This window comes from Phlebotomus papatasi, chromosome 3, assembly GCF_024763615.1.
Source record: "Phlebotomus papatasi isolate M1 chromosome 3, Ppap_2.1, whole genome shotgun sequence".
Lineage (NCBI taxonomy): Eukaryota > Metazoa > Arthropoda > Insecta > Diptera > Psychodidae > Phlebotomus > Phlebotomus papatasi.
Window position 1 is genome coordinate 87007712 of NC_077224.1, and position 22060 is coordinate 87029771.

The following is a 22060-nucleotide window of genomic DNA, read 5'->3' on the forward strand; positions in this document are numbered from 1 at the left end:
CAAACTGAGTCATTCTCTCGAGGTCGGCCGGGAGACTTGTGGCAGGGCAACTTACCGTAGATCACAGCGAGTCCTGTCTCATGCAGCCAGGCTACTCGGCGGTGCTTGAACAGCCAGATGGTGAGGACAGTGAGGGTGAGCAGGAGGGTGTACAGGAGGAGATTTAGACTATCAATTCGGTGGGTGAGGGTAGCTTTGGCATCCAGGGCAATATCAGCAGCTCCTCCTGCACACAATTTCACTAAATCCCCCAACAGCACTGCGGAATACACCCATTTATACACAGACACCGTGCACCAAGTCATCTTGAGCACTTTTCACTAATTTTTCACGCAAATTGTCACGCAATTTGCTATTTTCCCAGCGAAACTTTTTTTGCACTAACAGCTGCTGCCTTTGACATTTTTCTCCAAGATTGCAACTTTATACAAAATTCACAAATGCTTCACTCATGTTTCATGTTTCACGAAAATATTTCATGAAATTCCATCAATTTGAATTTTTGGTAGAATTAACTGACATAAGCTCCTCTGCCGGAACGGAACAAGAAACTTGGAAAGCATTCGAGCACAGGAGCAAAAAAATAGCGAATAGGGGAAGGTGGGGCTACATTGTTATACAATTTTTCCGCATATTTCTAAAGGAAATTGGGTTTTACCATGATGTAATTTGAATGGACAAAACGGACAAAACAATTGTGGATCTAGGGTAAGTGTGCCAAATTTCGGCATACAGTAGAGTCTCGTTATAGTCCATATTTGGTTCCAGATTTGACACTTGGGTCGCACTATAGTCCATGTAATTTTTTAAAATTATCAACGACTTTTAGTATTGAAATTGCTCGACGGCTTCCACTTTCTTTGCGATTGTGGTACTTGTCCTTGCTCTCTTCATTCTGGATCACAATTATCACAACTACTCAATAAAGTTTGCCAAAAATATTAAAATAATTATGCTTTTGTTGCGTACAAAAAACATAACCTAACATAAAATCAGTGTTTTGAAATCAACAGTCGATAAATTGTGGACTATAGAGCGATGGCCTATAGCGAGACTCTACTGTAGTTGCATGCAAGCGTCAAAGTCTCAAGTTTGAAATGTAATACTTTAAATTCAAATTGATTTTTTTTATTCTTTCTTCTGAAAGAGTGTTGCTTGAAACCTTGTAAAGAGTTTACCGTCTTTAGGGTGGAATAACCGGCTATCGCCATGTTTAGGAAAAAATTAAATTCATTTAATCATAACTTTTGAATCCTTGTTACAAGATAAGTCAAATTTGACACAAAGTTACTTAGATGTATTGGCTCTAGATACGTGAAAACAATAATCCTAGAACATAACGCTGGACTACTTAAAAAACTGATTTTTATTAATAATGCAAAAATAACCATTTCGTCGCCACTTTTTACCACTTTTCGCCAGTTTTGTAAAATTTGTAACCACTTCTCGCCACTCACTTGAAAAGAACCACACTCGGTTATTTTAGGCAATGCTATGAAAAGAATACATTCACCATTTCTCTTTCCTTGTGATCACTTTATTATTACTCTCTTTAAATGATTTTTCTTCACTTTTATTTGAGAAATCAAATTATGGGGCTTTTGCAGAAAGTAAACAATGCAGATTTGACAACTGAGAATGTACGAAGTGAAGTTAGCGTCGCCTATTGAAAAGATATGGCGACAGGTGGTAAAATCAATTCCAGAATATTACCACTTCTCGCCATGCCTCATTTTTATACAAAAATAATATAAAATGAAATATTAATTGACTAAATACAAATTTTATGTATTCCACAAGTGCAATTAAATATTCAATAGACAAATTATTTACCCAAATAGGTATTTTTGGCCTGATGAAAATTTGACGACACTTAGTACATTTGGTAAGAGATGTTGGATTCGATGCACTTGCTTAAAATATTGCTCTAAAAAGTGATCAAAATCGGGAATCCAAAACGAATAATTATTATTTTTCGATTCTATGCGTAGAAGCAGAAGCAATACAAAAAAATTGCGACTCATTTATTTCATAAATTGCGAAAAATAGCGATTTCAATGTAAGTGGCGAGAAGTGGGGACTGGCGAGAACTGGTGATTCCACCCTATTTACTCTAAAATCATTCTTAACACATTTTAAAATGAATAAAAATGTAGACATGACTTTGGTGTCCTATTTCGGCCACCCTCATTCTCATAGTTCCTCGCCCTTCGGAAATTCTTCCAATACCTTTTTCACGTCATCTCGTTTGTCGAAGCTACATTTTTTGTTATTCTTTTGCATTGTATAATCTCTAGAGTATGTAAAAACTAAAAATTCATGGAAATTTGAGGAACAAAAAATGTGGCCGGAATTGCAACCTGGCCGGAATTGGGCACACTTACCCTAGAAGTCGTAATTTTAAGTCTAAAAAAAATCGTAAAAAAGACTGCTGATCATAAAATTTATTGTTCTCTTTCTAAACTTATAAATTCTTTCTTGATATAAAATAGATCAAAAATCTCTTTGTACGTTTTCTTCGACGAACAATTAGAAATTTTGTCATAAATGCCCATCACTGCTGGTGAGAATAAATTTCTTTTAAATGCGTCATGAGATCCATGCCAGCTCTTTAGGGATCACAGGGTGTTCCCTGGATCAGCTGTTTGGTGTTTCCTCTGAGGATCCTGAAGTTGTGCTGTTGAGGATCGAGTTGCTTGTAGATGAAGGCAGGCATCCGGTCAGAAAGCACCCAGAGAGTTCCACTGGGATCGACTTTGAGGTCATTGGGGAAGACTAAGGCTTCGGAGTCTGAGTCCACGAGTCCCTGATTATCTGGGTTGAAGGGTTTATTGGTATTCCAGCATCCAATTGCATCCCTATTGACCTGTTTAGGGAAAAAGATGATTTAGGAAGACATTGAGAAAAAAAAGATGGTGCGATTAACTCTTTTTCCTAATAACTTTAACAATTTTTGGGTGTAAAAATATATCAACATTTTTTAATGTTAATTTTACACCTTTTTAAGTGTAAAAACTACATGAAAAAGGGTAACTTTAACCCATAATACACCTAAAAAGGGTAAAATTTACACCGATTTTAGATCAATACTGCGTGCAGGGTGAAATTAACATTTCCGGAATGTTATTTTAACTTTTTCGGGTTTCTCTCAGTGTAGGGATAATTGCGGGTTTTTTAGTTTTCGGGATTTTAGTTTTTTCGGGTCCAGGCAGAGTGAATCTTAAAGAAGCATCTTATTTTTTTTCATCTTTTTTTCACCTCATGTTTGTTTTTTTCTTTCTTTAACTCTGTTTTCTTTTGTTATTTCATTTTTAATCTTCTTTTTCTTTATCACAATTGTAAGAGGGCCCCAAGGGGCATTTGATATCCAAATAATGTATGTATCAAATGTAACCAACATATTTTCAACGTAATCGAACTATTTCTTAAAAATATAATGTATGAACACAATGGATGTATATTATCTGAAAATTATGTACGTTGAATGCCAGTATAATAACTTGACTAAAAAATGTATAGAAAATATAGGTTATTTTCTATTAATACATGTAATACATTTCGTTTGATAAATTGCAGTTAAAATATTGTTAATTCCCTTAAAATTACGACCAAACATTTTTGGATCCATAAACAGGTCATAATATAATCTATTTTGGAGTGAAAATGTATAAAACTATGTCAAAAATTTCTAAAGTATATTTATCTTATATATTCATGCTATTATGTTCACATAATGTCGTGAAATTGTATGAACCAAATGTTGTGATATATTTTAGTTACATTTGCTCCATAAAAGACACAAGTTATATACAACTTGTCTTCTTTTTGTATGACGCTGCCAGATTGTCAAACTCTGCTTTGTTTACTAAGCAGAGGTTCATTTCTGAGTAAAAAGTAGTAATAAAAAGTGATGTTTATTATAAATTTTATAATTATATTTATAATTATAATTATAAATTATAAATTGAAGTGCACCAGCGTGTACAGTAAAGTCGAGCACACACATTGAAGAGATCAAATTTTACAAAGTAAGGAAAACTTATAGAAAAATAGTGAATTAATACTGTATTTGTGAGAGCTAACATTTTGTTTCTTTAATTGCAGTATAGCGAAAGTACAAGCATTAAAACAAGTTCCTGATCTTCTGTCGTGTAATTAAATTGCAGAAAGAGTGTCCAGAGTGCAGAAAAAGTCTGTCAAATGCACAAAATTTCAGTGTTTTGACATTGTTTATTCTGAAGTGATATTATTGATACAAGGAGTCTGTAATGTAAACATATTGTACGACATAATGTAAATATAATCACAAAAATATGTGAAAACGTGTTTTATTCTATATTTCTTATTTATTCAGGTTATAATATCTTGATTTTACTTTATCGGAATAAAATGAAAATTATGGCATGGAAAATTATAGAAAATTGGAGATACTAAACCCAATTTAATTGAGAAATTGTGCAAAAAATATTTGTGTGTACCAATATTTGTCCACAATTGTGTATAAAGTGATGTTCTATCAATACACGCAGTAAAAATCTGACATCCATAAGTTTTTTCAATGATACACGATGGAAGAAGCAATAAATTTATTCAATTTTATTTTCTTTAATTTCTTAGCTTTCCCTTGAGAATTTCAGGTCGGGAATGAAATTTTGTTCACTAATATTGTGTCCTCTAACGCAAAAGAGTCGTTGCATTAAATCTTCATACGCAATAAAAGTGCACGAGTCACAGGAAATCTGACTGAATCGTTGATGATAAATAAATTATTCATTTGAGGAAAATGTTTAAGCAAGTCTTAAATGAAAATGGAAAAGAAATGACAATTCTACGATCAGTAGTTATAAAATTGATATTGTATAGTGATTATGTTTTATTTAGTCATAATCGATACATTTTACCGTACAAGATGACGTGATTATATCTAAAATAAATAATTGTTATATTTTGGATGTAAAAATTTCCCATTCACTCAAATATGGACCTCTTTTATGCAGTTATATAGAAGAAATTTGTAAAGTGTTCACCATTATTTTTGTATAGATGTCAGACATCTCTACTCATTTATAGCGATAAATGCTCATTGGGGGATGAACCCTATTTTGTGATTAACCCATTCAGTCAATGTACCAGAAATACTTGAGATAGAATGTTCATATTTTGGGATTAGTTTCCTTCTGATTATTAGATGAATTTTGAAAAGAAAAATTGTTTATCCATTATGGGGGCACGGGGAGCCTCTGTCAAACACACGTCTTAACGGTCACTGAATTTAAATTCTGTGCATTAATTCATTACAAACTCTATTGCTTTAGATAGAGTAACTATCCAAGAACACCAATTGGCAACTAGAATTCATATCAGGAAAGAGGAAAGATGCCAATTTTAACAAATTCGACAGGATGTCGTATTTTCCGTCCGCCATTTTGAGCAAAAATGTTGCATGACTTTCCGCAAAGCAAGAAAATAATAAAAAAAATGTATTTTCATCTCTGTCGGACTATTTTTCTCAAATAATTGAATAACTAACGTTACTAAAAATCCATTCCCGAGAGCAATTCGGATAAAAATTGGCCAGAAATAAATCATCAAAAATCACTCAATTTGCGTATGATGTATAATACCATGGTAAGGAATGGGTTAAATAAATATTCTATTCTACACAGTAAAAAATTGTGTGAGAAATAAAGTTGTGTATTTGAAAAGTTGTGTAAATTCACAAGCAATATGGTTGTAAATTGTAAAATTACTATCATAGTGGTGGTACGATACTAACATAATGCTAGTAAAATTATGTATTGTGTAAGGAAATTTGTGTATTGGAAAATTTGTGTGAGAACTGTCAAAATTCCATTGTTTACTATTGCAATTTTTTTAAGATTTCAGATAGATTTTGCATTTTTAACTGCCTAATTGTCTTCTGGAATCATTCATTGGATTCTTAAAATGTGCCTCAGTCGTGAAAAATTGGGAATAATTATGTAATAACAGAAAACAGAGGAAGTATCATGTAAATTAGAAAAATTGACGATGCAACTCTTGGCCATTTGCTGAAGAGAAGTAAGTAAGTCGGTAGCGCAGGCAGAAAACACGAGACCATCAACGCAAAGATTATGGGTTCAAGTCTCAGACTCTCTCTTATTTTTTTTTTCCTTTTTTTGTTCTTTTTTTCTTTTTTTTCTTAGTTTAATACCGAGACATATCACAGATAATACAAATAAACCGAACAAAATTGCTCTACAATCAAAATTATAGACAGGAAGCTATTTTATAAAATTGAAAATACACAACTTTGCCAATACACAACATTTCCAATACACAAAATTTACAACCATAGCGCTCGTGCAAAAATTACCAATCGTAGTGGTTGTAAATTTTTTTACTGTGTATAATTCAAAAGGCAACTTACCTGAGTGTAGAAGATGACTTCGGTATGAGGATCGTAGAATTCAGCCGTGGATTGACTGTTCTGACCACGATCTCCCAGAAGTTGGTACTCATGGTAGGCATCTGAGCTGGTGCAGTAGGTTTCATTCTGGAGGATTCTGTTGTTCACTGCAAATTCCTTGGTACTGGACAGAGCATGGAAGTAAACTGTGCGACTTCCATCAGCCAGTGGCTTGCCCACAGCCATCCCAAAAACTCCATCAGTCCACTGGAAATTAACCCCCGCCACATTGTAGTCACCCTGGAGTGGATCAAAGTGGAAGAAGTTGTGCTTTGCGCGCCAGGATTTGTTCTCCCGGAAGGAATAAACTAGTACAGCATAGGCTCCAAGGTCAGGAATGTATGCGAAGGCATCATCACAGGCTGCTTTGTCGGTGTCCACGATGATGTTGGCAAAGAAGGAATCATCGTCGATACTCTCGCTGGGAATCTCATATCTTCTTATCAGGCGATCGGTGTTGAGATCGAAGATCACAAGGGACGGCGGAGAGAGTTGCTTGGGATCACCTAGGATGTCAGCCAATCCTGTATCCACCACCCAAAGCCTATCGCACTCATCCACTCGGATCCTGAAGGTTGAGATGATGGATTCATTGCTCAGTGGACGAGATTCCACGTCCTTGGGCAACGACGCTGCAGCCAATCGATCTCGAGGTGCTGTGGAAAGTCCAGGGTCAATCAGACATTGCCATTTAATCAATATATCTGTTACAAAATCTTATCACATGCATCTCTCGTCAGATTGCTCAACTTGTCGAGAAATTCCCTGATCCCACCTGGAAAATGGGCGGGAATTTCCTCAATTATGAACTTGCCTCTTGCAAAATTCCCCAGATTCCCTCAATAGATTCGATTGATCTCTTGATATACCGGTTTGCATGATCTTTCTTCACGTGTTTTTTATTTATAGCCAATCCATTTGTTATTCTCGTTAATCAGCTTTTTAGGTCATCATTGATAAGAAAAAACATTAGATCTTGGGAATTACACAGATGAACAGGAAAAAGATTAATGATTGACATGCTGATTTTCTTAAGACGATTAGCAAACTTAATATTGGTAATATTAAGCAATTAAGCATCAAGTTTATGACTCATCTACTTAATTATACAGAGTTTCATTGATGAAAATAAATAACGACTTTTCTAGCAAACGCATTGGAAGATATTCCTAACAATTTTAGATGAAAAAATGGAAAAAGAACAAAGAAGCACAAGGTACTTCTTCGTGATTTTCCTTTTCTCTTTGATTTCTAAAACAGTGATAAAATCTCAAAATTCCAAAATAGACATTATTCCGAATTACCCCATCGTCACGGGAAAAAGGGGCAGTTTCTGTTTGGATTTTGAGACCGTTTTACAATAAAACGTTTTTTTTTAAGTCTTTGATCTGACGTACATGTTCATTAATCTTTACCGTGACAAAGTTTTCAAAAGAAAAACTCAGCATCATCTATTCGTAACTTGAAATAAGGTAAAAAACCCTAAAGTCGATGGTTTCTCACTCAACTGGATCGATGGAATTATTTATTCGATTTATTTATATTTTACAATAACGAATGACTTAAAAATTTCATATAAATTGTCTACAAAACGTAAAAAAACAATCATTAAATAATTCCATCAACTGAGTGGACAAATCGGTCGACTTAAGGGAACTTTATCTTACCAGAATCCATTTATTTTAAATTTACAGTTTTTAGTAATTCCGAGTTTTAAAAGCTAGTAATAAGCCGGATAAGCCTAGGTCAGCTTATTGTAGGTAAGATTATTAACGTGAGCTAATTCGGAATGCATGCAAATTTAAATAGGAATTCATGCAAATTTGTGAAATTCTACAAATTTTGTATTTAATCCAATATATCAAGGATTTGGATGGAGTGACACAGAAAAGTGATATATGGGTAAAATGAAGACCAGAATATTCTCTATAATTTTGCCGAAGAACTAGATCTCATCGATTGAACTTCCATCTGATAGTGCTCATCGAGACGAAACCAAAAACCCAAAATTTAGATCAAAATATTAATTAGAACCGGAGATAAATGCCGGTCAACTTTCGAAATTTGACACCTCATAGCTCGGTTTAGGGGTTATCGATCGATTTAAGTATTTTTTTGTTTGATAGGCATAATCTGCAGCTACAACATACTAAAATTTCAGCCCGATATACAGTGGAGTTTTTGAGTTATTTAATTTAGAAAATTAAAAATTTTTCCTTTTAACAATAGCGCCCCTAGCGGTGATTTTATGAACTTGCAATGTTAGAAGGGGTAGTGGAATTTCACGAGAACTTTCCAAAATACTGAGTATTTTACGACGAATAATTAAAAAAAAAAATAGAGAACCAATGGGAAAATCGTCTTTTTCTAAGCTACCCCATTCCCCGACGCTCGCCGGTTTTTTTTTTTAATTCTGACAATTAGAGCCGCAGTTATGGTCATTTTAAGAAATTTTTTGGATCTTTATAGCTCGGGTCAGGGGGGTCAGAGGATCTTAAGTTTGGTACTGATCGAAAGTTCTCAGGCTCAGCTATATTATACTGAAATTTGAGCCCGATCGATGCCATAGCGGTGGAGCTATTGAGAAAACAAAACAAGAGGGATACTCAAAATGGCAGAAGGAGGGTTGGGAGGGTGGGAGGTCAATGCACCAAGTTGCAATTTTCACATGATATATAACCTTTGCCGAAAACCGCAAGTCGATATCTTTCTTAATTCGGGAGCTATTAAGCTCCAAAGAGCGGCCGGCCGGCCGGCCAAAGATAATGGCGGTAACATATTGCTTATTGGTAGTTCCTCTCGGTTTTATGGCCTCTACACACTAGAACAATTTATGTCCATATTGAAGAGTTTTTCCTACACAAGCGTAGGCAATTTGCTTCAATATGGACATAAATTTCACTAGTGTGTAGAAGCCATTAGTCAATAATGCTTGAAGATCGGCGTTTTTAATTGCATCTGGTCCTTCATTCCACAGAGTCAAATCGCCATTTTCGGAACGTTTAACCCTTTGAGAAAGACTGGTTCTTCGATCACGGTATGATAATTATTTTATTTATTTTTAAATGCAAACAGATATTAATTTAGATTATAATGGCTCTGGCACACCTTTTCATTTGAGTCAAATTCAATTGATTGAAATTTTACCTCCTACTCTTTCAAATTGAAATCAGGTATAGCTATCCCTTTCTACCAAATGAAAATTGAAAATGAAATTGAAATTCCAATTTTCGTTTGACAGAAAGAGACAAAATATCTTATTTCAGTTTGAAAGAGTGAGAGGTAAAATTTTAATCGATTGAATTTCACTCAATTGAAAAGGTGTGCCAGTGCTATAAGAAAAATAAATTAAAAATTAATTTATTATATTTTTAAAAATAAATTAATTTGGATATAATAATTTTTGAAATGTAAGATTATGCTAAAAATATCAAAATTCTCTACATTTAATGAAATATTTTCAAAAATGGGTGCCCTTTTTAAAGGATAATGGAAGAGCTCAGAGCAAAAAAACGCTGTTTTAATAGGGAAATGCATACGACTTAGAGTTTTTTTGTTCTGAGCGCCTAGATATAATTTCTAAAAATTTATTCAATCTATTTTTTTTTAAAGTTTCATTTCATTTCAAAATGCACATCATTGCAAACTTCAAACTTTTAATGTGTTAAGGGGAATTTAGAGAATCTGGCACAATAATCACATTCAACAAGTGTTCATTTTCTTATATTGGTTTTGAACATTTAGATTTAGATGTATTTCGAACCACAACTTAATCTGTATAGTTTTATTTGTACAGATTAATTGGATTAAGAGATTTGCAACCTGATATCACACTGTTGAATTATCGCTATTAATAGTGTGATTTATGTTTTTGATTATTATTTAGTACTTGATCTATTTATTTATTAAAAACTAAACTTGATCCGTAATTTTTTTTTAAATTGATCTAAACTATGAAAATGTTTTCACCGAAATGCTCCGAAGTATTTTTTTTTAGAACTATAATTTTTTGTGTACTAAAGAGTTTGTCAAGTTATCATTAAGTCAGTCTTGTCAAAATCCTCGTGGAGCATCAATTGAAGTTGAAATAAAGAAATCTAAATTTATCTTTGAATTTAATTAGTATTAGCTATTGAAAAGTTGTGTAAAGTAAGGTGTTTTGTATTGTTTATCAAATAAAGAAGTGATATCAGGAAACTGGATCCTTTTCGCCGGAATTATTCCTTATCTTTACAAACAGGTATCTGGTTTTGATATTTCTGGGAAGTATCACAGGACGCATTTATTAACTCAGATTAATTCTGATCAGATAATTCATAACCAGGTGTAATGGTGCTATTCCAATGAAAAAGGTTATCTTTCTTTTTTTAGTACACTATTTTTAGTACATGACTGTTCTCAATTGCTTCCGCGTTATAGACTTTTCTTTATGTTGGTTCCTGTTTTGACTGTTTTGTGGTTTTGGAGTACGATTAGGACTGGGTCAGCAATCGATACAGAAACCACCACAAAGAAAAGTAGATAATGTAGAAGTAATTGAGAACAGTCATGTGCTAAAAAATTTTCAGGAGAACGTTTTTCCCTTTTCATTCTTCATTGGAATAGCATCATAAGTCAATTAAAACAAATTAATAAAACGATTAAATTCGAAATGATAAGTGATTCAAAGATACAAATCACACCATAGAGCCTACTGATTAGCGACAAAATAAATGTGAATCGTACTAAATTTTTACTAAACGTAAGTGTGATATTTCTATTTAGAGAATTTTGAGCATAATCCATTTAATATAAATGTGTGTATAAACCTATGGAAGTGTTACATTGAAAAATTCCAGGATGGAAAATTATTTAGCACACGCATGTACTAAAAATCAAAATTCAAGTAAACACTTTTAATTCTCCTCTCTTAATAATTTGCGTACTTCATAAGAAATGAAACGAAGTTTGTAGTTATTTTATAGAAAAGAAAATTAAATTATCAAATGAGGGAATCAGGGGCAGTTTCAAGTAGTTAATTTTCTTGAAGATTCATTTGCCATATGAATATGAACTACCGGTATTTAAGATAGTTATGGATAGTTAATTTCTTTTGAGTACTGTCTTTCTGTAAATATATAACGCTTGATTTATGATATGATCATTGAAAAATTTGATGTTTTCCAAAAAATCATGCACGCGTGAAACTGCCCCACCCGCGTCTATAATGTTTAGAATTGTTAGAATTAGGTGTTTTATTCTCTGTTTTCATCTTTCTTGTAACTTTATCCTACAACTTTGACGCTCTCTAAGTGTTTAATGCTTTTGTTCACTGTGAACAAATTCAACCTGACAAAGTGTCACAATTTTCCCACGAAAACCCTCAAGAGCTGTCCATTAAGTCGCTCAAACTTTCCCCCCACCTCCCCTAAATATATCGTGCTCATGTGGAGTGCAAGTTCATAAGGTCTCCCACCACGGAAGAGTTGCATGACTGCTAATATCTTGGATACTCACGCCCTTCGGTGGTCGCTGAAGGTTCATGATCAACAGGTAGACTGTTTGCTTCCCAATTTGGATACGGGCGCAATTTCCCAGAACTTACGCCGCTGTTCAAATCGATGTAGTTGAGCGAAGAAGCCACTCCATCCTTCCATCTGAGTGGATTTCCCGGCGAGAACAAGAAGAGGAACAAACAAAAATTATTACTTAATTTATCAAAGATTGGCGTGCATGCAAATAAAAAGGGGTAAAAAGCATAATCAACTTTACAGAATACTTGAATTTGTTACTTCGATGATGTATATAGCAAAAATTAGATATGCATTAACACTAAACCTACCAAGACCGCTCAAATTGACCGATTTGTAAACATTATAAAATATTTGTTGAGTAATTCCAGTAATTCTATCTACCGCGGTCTGTCATTTGACCGATCATGTTAGAAAAAACGGCCAAAACCGGTCGGTAGGTTTAGTATTAATTGAAGAAGGTTTAGTGTTGATTTAAGAAGTTTGAAAAGTTTCTTCTTTTTTGTGTCATATTTTTTATGTTTACCGCCTTCATGAATATTGACCAAACTTAGTACATAAAGGGTTTATAATCGGATGAAAATAGTTCAAATTTATATAGAATTCCAAGACCTTTCAAATGAATCTAAATTCATTTTAATCTGTTAAGAAAAACGTTTTCCCAAGCCCTTTCAATGTACAAACTTAAAAAAAAAACTTTGAGAAAGAATGTTTGAAGGAAAATAACTGGTAAAGTCATATTTGAAGTATACCAAGGCAATGATTATTTTCGGGGTATTCCAAAGATTGCAAGCCGCTATTATTAGCTATTTTAGCAATTACATTTCATAATGGCGACTACACATTGGGAGCAATTTTCGTCAAAATTTGCGTTTTTGACAGAAATTTGACGTTTCCCCCTACAACGCTGCAGGGAATTTCCTTCAAAAAGCAATTTTTGACAAAAATTGCTCCCAATATGTAGACGCCATAAGGGACAAACAGAAAAACGTTCAAAAACGCTTAAAATGTTATTTCTCAAAACGTAAAATTTGTAAAATTTCATAAATTAAACCGAGATGGGAAGAATGTACCCGATAAACATTTCTAGTCAAAAAGGTTGAATAGTACTGCTCTCTCCGTTAAGTTCGAGCAATTAAAGAGATTTTAGAATTAATTTTGCAATAATCAACTTCCGGCCTTTCTACATGCATTTTTTGCATAAAAGGTCGCAACTCTATGAATAGAAATGAATATAAAAAAAAAGTCGCCAACGCGTAATTGATAATTTTCCTCTGACCAGAATTGACAAACTTTCATTGTGTAACGCTCAATTAAGTTTTTGTGCGGAAAAATTATATCCAAAACGCGAGAAGCAGCAAATTGCGAGGGCCATGGCATAAATTTAATCCAACCGATAAAACATACAGTTCTGTGCTGAAAATAATACTGCAATCTTTTTTTTTAGTTTGTAACAAATACGTGGGATTATAAATATTTTGTAATCGATAATGAACTGTTAATTAAATTGTAGGGGAAACTGGGGCACCACCAAACACGGGGTACCACCAAACACTGCGATTTTTTAATCGGATATTGGATATCAGAGGATAAGACCGATAGGAATTTATAGGCACTATAGGGATGCTTGTCCACTGAAGGAATGGTCGAGATAGTCCAAGCAGTTTAGAAATAAAAATTACTGTTTGGTGGTACCCCGTGCTTGGTGGTGCCCCAGTTTCCCCTACACGAAAATTTATCCTGAGATACATTTTTCTATTTAATTTTTTTTTTAGCAAATTTGGTCTCTTTGTCGTATGGCTTCTTACTTTAAGTTTAAATCAAATTCAGAATTGTTGCATAAAATTTGAAAGGGAGAAAAACCGTCAAAATCTGCAGATATCACATGGCAACACCTCCTTCAAGCTAAATTGGCTTTTAAGAAGACTGGAATAAACAAAACTTCAAGGTGGTGAATATATGGAGCAAATGGAAAAGAGAAAATTAATTAATTTAATTAATTAATTTCCATTCAAAAGCTTCGAATACTTTTATGGAACTACGCCTCAAATGACAAATGCTATCCTAAGAATTGACTCAGCTGAAACAAATACAAAGCAACTGACAGTTACGTAAATTCAGCTATCTAAATCCAAAGTCAGCAAAGTCAGCAACCATATCAGTAAATCTAATTCCATCAAATCTAGAAGCTTTATATAATTAAATGTAAAAGGGTCAAAATCCCGAAAGCAAAAATACCGAACACCAAAATTCCGAAAGCTAAAATTTCGAATGGGCCAAAATCCCGAAAGCTAAAATCCCGAATTCTTAAAAGTGTCATAGCTACTCACACGATTCCACCTGCGCTTGCTGAAGGAATAGAAAAATTTTCTGAGTCTTGGGTAATTATATTCTATACATGATCCTCCATATAATTTCATCCCTTTCAGGATTTTGAACATTCCGGTTTTTGGCTTTCGTAATTTTGTCCCTTTCGGTATTTTGCGATCGGGATTTTCTCTTTCGGGATTTTGAATTTCAGGATTATGGCTGCCTCCACATTGAATACTAAACTTTGTATATCAAGATTGATTTTGGTCAGTAACATAATAATTCTGATCAGTGCATTAATTATTTTGATCAGAAACAAAGTGTATTTTATTTAAAAATCAATTTCGTTAAATCTTTAGAATATGAGTTTAATTTTAATTTATACAATTATTAATATTTTAGATAGTACTGGAGAAAATAAAATACTCTACACTTTCCATTTTTGTTTAAATCGTTATTTGACAGATTAAATTGTTTTTTTTATGGCTTCGGCATCCGGCGCACCTTCTAAATCAGGAAAATTTCATGAAATCGGAATTCGAATCTCTTTCTTTCCCACATTATTTGCATATGTCTATCTCATCTATTCGGAATTCGCACTTTTCATCATTTTTTTCTTATTCTTTATATTTTAAGCATCACTCCAAATTCAATTTAGCCCAATCGCATTTGGAGTGCGAAAGAATCAGGTAGACATATGCAAAACTTTTCAGAAATAAAGGGATGTGAATTTTGATTTCATGAAATTTTCTTGATCTAAAAGGTATGCCAGAGCGCTATTACTGCCTAAATCAAAAGCTTCACTGACATAAATTGAATTTTATTGACCAAATTACGTTTTTAATCCTTTTGGCTCATCTTCTAGACTTGGATAACTTAATAAAACCAAAATTCACATGCTTTTCTTTCTCAAGTGTTTTACAAATGTCTATCTATCCCTTTATTTAATATTCTTCTTCTTCTTTTTTGATACATCACAATAAATGGGATTGGGATAAATTCAATTTGTATCCGAAAGAGTGGGATAGATATATGCAAAACGTTTGAGAAAGAGATGGATGTGAATTTCGATTTAATGGAATTTAAAGAGTGTGTCGGAGACGACAAAACTATTACTGGAAAGATTGAATTTGTACTGGTAATTTTGAACTAATAATCTACCAGTTTTAATTTTTAGTGACAGGATTTGTTATTTTATGGCTCCGGCACATCTAGATCAGGAAAATTCCATAAAGTCTAAATTCGAATTCTTTTCTGTCTCACACACTTTGTACATATCTATCTCATTCTCTTGCAGTTTTGTTCTTTTTTTAAACATCACAACGAATTCAATTTAGCACAATCGAATTTGTAGTGCGAAAGAATGAGGTAGACATAATGCAAAATGTGTAAGAAAGGAATGTGAATTTTGATTTCATGAAATTTTCCTGATCCAAATATGTGCCGGAGCCATTACTGACTAAATTTTAATTTTTATTGGCCATTTTTATCAGAATAGGGGGAAGTGGGGAACTTTTTTTCAAATAGAACTGGACCTTACCTCAACTGAGCTTCATAAACCAATTGTGAAGCTAAATTACATTATAATAAGCCTTGATTTTTTTTTAAAATTTGAGAAAAGATCCTAATTTCAAAGATACCCAATATCAAAGGTACACCACGTCCCCCTACTGCTCATTCTGTTACAGCAATAACTTAAGATCTTTTTATCAGTCAAGTGATGGGGTTTAGTACCGCAAAATACGCTATGATTTTGTAAGGTTAGGTTTAACATAACCTCACAACTTTATTCCAAATGAAAAAAAAAATGGTTTTGCAAGAAACATGGAATAAATTTAAACATAAAAGATTTTGCTTTTTTTGTTAAAATGTTATCTCATATTCTATGAATGTTTTGGATAAGTAATGACTTTTTTTAAACAAATTTAGTATATTCATTGCTTCATGAAATGGCGCACGTCACTGTATTTTTGTTGTATTTCCTCTGTGCAGTGTCATTTTGTGGTTTAATTGGAAAAATGATTTTCCAGACAACAATTGAAATCCATTTTTCAAATTGTCCAACAAATCATTGAAAATATTAATTGAATGCGTGAAATAAATAAAGCAATATATGAAATAAATTTAATACGAATATATCACTTTATTTGGATTTGCGAATAGTCCAGGAAAATTTAACATGAAAATAAATGAAGTGTGGGTGTTTTTCTCATGTGTCTTTTTCAATTAATTTTGCGGTCAATTAAAAAAAAAGGTGTATTTCACATAATTTGATGCTTCACACTTGGTAAATTATTTGAGACATCATAATTCAATAAATTATACTACAAATGGTAAAACATGAAACTCGACTGAAGGTCAATAGTGATGTTACAGTAGAGAAAATACTTGAGCAATTCTTATGTAATTGAATCACCTCGATTAATTGATTCTTTGACTTGCAGAGAGTCGCTCTCCTGGACGGAAAATTCAATTAAAAAGCAATAATTCATCCCTCTTCAGTGGCACTTGATGTAAATTTTCTTGTTGAAGCATTAAAGCTTCTTTCCCTGCCAATTTAATCTCATGCATTTTCATAGAGCCACCTCAGAATTATCCACACGTGAGCACTCTTCTCACCTTTTATGCAGGAAAATGAGAAATTTAATTTCATGCTTTCGGCGAAGATGAAACACTTAATTTTCTCACCATTTTTTTTTATTCTAGAATTTAACAAGGAGGATAGTTTATGTGATTTATAGATGATTTTCCGAGGATTAATTGGCCCAATTGTGTTTTTCAATTGAAATTTATGTGGACACTAAATTATTTACTGATTTTCTACTAATTCCAATTAATAGCGATTTCAAGGAAGATTTCTTGCAGGTAATTTCATAAGGGCAAAGCGAATAATCGCTGCAATTGTTATTGATAGAAAATGTGAGAACGGTTTGGAGATTATCGATGCATCTTTCTCAATTTAATTTTATCTTATTTTATCACAAAAATACTACTTCAGAAAATATTAAAAGGCTTTTCTAAATTATTAACTTTCAAAGATATTACGCAATAGGGAGATGACCTCCTTCCGGGTGCGTCAGGGATGCTGATCCTTTTAGAGACCAAACAACAATGTTTTTTCGCCAAAGCTTTCGACGCTACAGTGCGCCTTCTTCAGTAGGTTACCAGTAGGTTAGGGATTACTGACTAGTAATCCAGTACTAGAAAATCAGTAGGGATTACTGAATAGGATGACCATGACCGATGTGAGGAGCGAAGTAAAGGCGAACGGATCGCTCTCACGAGAGTTTCGCGTGAACAACGGACTCAGACAGGGGGACGGACTATCGTGCGTCCTTTTTAACCTGGCACTGGAGAAAGCGATCCGTGACTCCGGCGTGAGCACGAGGGGGGTCATACTCAATAAGTCCACGCAGGTCCTAGCCTATGCTGACGATATTGACATTATGGGGTGCAATCCCAGAGCTGTACAAGAGGCCTTCATCCAGATTGAACATGCGGCACGAAATCTGGGGCTACAGATAAACGAAGGCAAAACAAAGTACATGGTGGCTTCGTCAGCAGCAACTCCGGCAACAGCTACGGAGAGCATCGGTCAAACAGGGCTCCCGATGGAGGACTACAACTTTGAAGTTGTCAACTTCTTCGTGGGCCTTTGGTCAACAGTCACAGCCGACAACAACATCTCAACAGAAGTCCGCGCACGGCTGCTGAAAACCAACAGGGCCTATTTCAGTCTATCAAGAGTTTTCCGGTCCAGAACCTTAAGCATATTATTAATCGTATCGAGATATATTCATTACAAAGGTAATCATTTTACAATGTCCATATCCCGTATTAGAAGAATCTGCTAGTCCGTTTGTAGACTCGCCCAGGAGCGCCTTTCCCGCATTGTGGGTGCTTCTTCCATGCTCCTGGAGTTGTTGGGCGTAGGCGGTGGATTATATAACGTAATTAACATATGAAAATTGCCTACATTAGACATTCAGATCTTTGCACTGGGCGGGACTCGAACTCACAACAGTAAGTCGAGCCAGGGAATCGATCCGCCCAAGAACCAATGGTCTTGCCTATTGCGCCACTGATTCCCCAAAGCAGTAAAGCATAAAGACTAAGCATAAAGACTAAGCTACTGCTGTATAGGACTATGATCCTGCCAGTCCTGAGAAGTGGGTCCTCAGCAAACAGAATTGCGAACTCTTAGCCGCGTTTGAGAGGAGGATCCTACGACGGATTTTTGGCCCCATATGTGAGGAAGGACGATTCCGGAGCCTATACAACCATGAGGTGTATGAGCGCTACCGGGAGGTAACTGTCTCTGGTTCGCAAGGATGAGGACGACCCAGCCTGGAAAGTCTTTAGGGGCGGACTCTATGCTTCGAGGAGACGAGGCCGACCTAGACTCAGATGCACCGACGGCGTGGACCAGGACGCCAGCTCATTAGGGGTGCGAAATTGGAGAACAGTGGCGCGTAACAGGCTCGAGTGGCGACTGGTCCTAAGTCAGGTCAAGACCAGTAATTGGTTGTAGCGCCGGTTAAGTAAGTAAGTAAGTAATAGGGGGATTCTCTAACAGTATGACAATGTCATATGACAAATTTTAATTTTTTTAAGTGGTAAATTCGGAAGAACTAATTGTAAATTTTACTACCATTTACAATAAGTTCAATTATTAATTAGTTATACCATTTATATAATAATCCAGTATTTAATTGAGTTCTATCGTTCGAATCTTAGCGTTAAAGCCTAAAGTAATCCTGATATATTGAGGGTATAATTTTAAGTCTTTAATTCGATTTTCAAAACTTATTTGTAAGATAAATACTTTTAGTTTTAATCGTAAAATTAATTAAGTTTTTAAAGCAAACCTTATGTGCTAGATACACCTACGTTATAAGCCGAGAGGTGACTTCACGTAATTATATAATAAAAATTATGATTAAACTCCATTAACTTCTCACTAAATCGTCTCTCGACTTAAGTCGTAAGTCTGTTCAGGGCATTAATTAAACAAATTTCAGCGACAGTTATTAGAAAACAATTTTGACATAAATCTGTAGGCACTAAATTTTTAAATCGGTCTTTAAACACCGATTCGTATTTTCCGATAAAAATGTCTTTGTTTTTAAAGTGTTGTCTTTATCTTTAGAATGATCTTAAAAATGAAATATAGGGAGAAAAGGAAATTTTGAAAGGAATTAAGGCTTATCCTAACGTAATTTAGCTTCACATTGGGTTTATGGTACTAAATATAATATTACGGTAAGGTCCAGTTCTAAATTAAAGCTTATCCAATTCAAAGGTACCCCACTTCCTTCTAATAAACTTCTCATCACAATAACGAAAGTAAAATAAAATAGTTCAATTTCTTTGAGACCTCTTTAATTTTAAAGCAGACTGGGAGGACTTTTCAAAATTTGAAAAACTTAAAGAATAGATAAAACATCATAAATTTTTATTTATACTTTTTATTATGAGGATATTGGTAGTTAAAATCATAAAACTATTAGCCTAGATGCATATTAAAAGATATTTTTTTTCAAATAAATTTGCTTCAGTTTTGTTGCACAATCTTCTATGATTTAGAAGAGTTCTTTGTATATTGTGCATAAATCAAAGTGACAGAATGACAAGGTTACGTTGAAAAAATGTCCTCATTTATAAACCTGAAAACATATTAATTCTTGCATGAAATTGACGAAATCAACTGGGAATTCAATTGTCATAATTTGGATTATGTAAAAGAGATTTTGATTATAGCACCTCATGTCTGAATGGTCTGATTCAAAGCTATTTTCTAAATATTTTTCAAAAGAAAAACAAATTCTATTATTTGTTGATTAAAAACTTTCACAAGGGGTGTGGTGCCTTAGTGAGAATCTTTCATGTTTTGTTGTTGCATGGCTTGGTTATTCGATAACTCCAATTGTTTAATTTACTGCTAAAGTATTATCCATATCAAATTAAATATATTTTATGTTATAAAACAAGCTTTAAAAGCCTAGTATTTGCCTTTTGTATTTTTATTAATTCTCTGCAAAAATTTACCGTTATCCTTAAGCTTTCAGATGTCAAATGAGAAAATTCACCTAAATCATTTTTGCATATAAAATAAGATTTTTATTTATTTACTTATTTACAGCTTACAAGGTTTTAATTTATTTATTTTAGAGCCGTTGACCTACGGAAGTGTTCCGATCATATAATATTAATATTCTTCACTCAGTCTTAAAAAATTGTGCCATTTTAATAACAGTTTACATGCTCAAAGAACAAGCGGAATTTCTGGTGTATTAATGAACAAAAACAAACCAAAGTTACGTAAAAAAGTATTTGTACATGAATATTCTAAAAAATTATTTTGTGGTATTAAACTTACCGAGGAACTGTGATAAAGAGTTTATTCCTCCAGACATCGAGTCCCAAGGGCAAATTATTGGCACTCTTGTAGCCCTTCTGGACAACGCCGTCTGGCCACTCGAACTCGACTTCTTTCCACCTGAACACTTCCTCCAGTCTCCCACTGATCTGGACCACAGAACAAGTGGCCAGGAATGTGAAAATTGCGCACAACTTCCAGCACTTCATAATTGTTTCGGAACTCTCAACTGACTAAAATACCAAAAGACTCTGAAGAGAAAGATGATTGAGGAGCTGACCGTGTGGCCGTTCTGGTCAAGGCGAGCGATGGTTTTGTCATCGACGTTGGGCTCCCAGAGTTCCAAGAGTCCAATATTGTGCTGAGCTTGGGATGGAGGGGCAGAGCTGATGATCGGCTGGAAATCGCAAACAAGTTACCGGTTGTCGGTGATCTTGCACAATTCCGTGCCATCTCCATTCTCGCCTTTTCCAAGGTAATCGCTCAATTGTGCCGTAGAGACGCTCAAATTATATAAATCAGACAATTGAACGGCAATATCAGATATCAGGCAATTTTTTGGACACCTCCAGAGGTGGGACTTTACCCTACAATTGGCATTGTTGACATGTAGACAATAGAAAAGCTCTGTGCAATTTCGGAGTGATGGGATCTAAATTCGTTTACCACAGGGCATAAGTAAAATTATTTTGAATTACCATAAAATAATATGGTAAAATCAAAAATACCAAAAGTACAATAAGGGCCTTGACAGACCTAAGGATTAGCCGAGAGACAGCTTAGCGTAATTATATTAGAAATAATGTTCTAACTGCATTTCCATCATTTTCCACTAAGTCGTGTCTTGGCTTAAGTCGTAAGTGTGTCTAGGGCATAAGTCTCTTAAATCTGAATTTCGCAAATTCGAACGACAACGATTGAATTCAAAATCTAAATTTTTTGGTTATGTTAACAAATTCGCTTAGTGGATGATTAAAATCATATTTCTGTGCTGTTTCCAGAATATTAATATACATTATGAGTGAATAAAATGAAAGAAAGCTCGTCACAAGGACGACTTGTTAGAATAATGTACGGGCTTTTTGATTCACAATTGATTTTAATATAAATTCCGTTATTTTTCAAAATATCGTTCTAATTTGGGAGGAAATAAATGTCAAAAATACCCCCCAAATGTTCGAATTTACCAGACTCTACTGTAAGAATTAGTTTTAAAATATATTTTACCTTCTAAAAAATTATGGCAAGTCAATAAAGCGATAGGGGAAAATCATGGAAATCGTTAAGTTGGACCGACATCTGGATTGCCCAGCTGTCCCCTAATCTCCAAATAAAAAACAACTATTTTAGCGGTATTTCCAAAAATAAACCTATAAAAAATTCTCAAAGTAAACTTCCCATCTCTTAGCACAA

General features: G+C 34.1%; 2 protein-coding genes across 7 annotated transcripts in view; both read right to left on the reverse strand.

Moving 5' to 3' along the window:
• The window catches only part of LOC129806205 (sodium/hydrogen exchanger 6), a 37081-nt gene extending 36658 nt beyond the window's left edge, over positions 1-423 (reverse strand). For 3 of the 6 annotated variants that reach the window (XM_055854621.1, XM_055854619.1, XM_055854620.1), the window contains exon 1: positions 56-423. In XM_055854621.1, coding sequence (XP_055710596.1) covers positions 56-305 — 250 coding nt within the window. In that variant the 5' untranslated portion in view covers positions 306-423. The remainder of the gene's footprint in view (positions 1-55) is intronic. The other 3 variants (XM_055854617.1, XM_055854616.1, XM_055854618.1) reach the window with 2 other exon arrangements.
• A 2006-nt stretch (positions 424-2429) lies between these two features.
• LOC129806206 (L-dopachrome tautomerase yellow-f2) lies at positions 2430-21206 on the reverse strand. Its single transcript, XM_055854622.1, has 4 exons — positions 20648-21206; positions 11945-12084; positions 6410-7104; positions 2430-2866 (listed from the first exon to the last, which is right to left on the reverse strand). Exons 1-4 carry the CDS (start codon positions 20854-20856, stop codon positions 2612-2614), a joined length of 1299 nt encoding a protein of 432 aa, XP_055710597.1. The 5' UTR covers positions 20857-21206; the 3' UTR covers positions 2430-2611.
• Between the last annotated feature and the right edge of the window lie 854 nt (positions 21207-22060).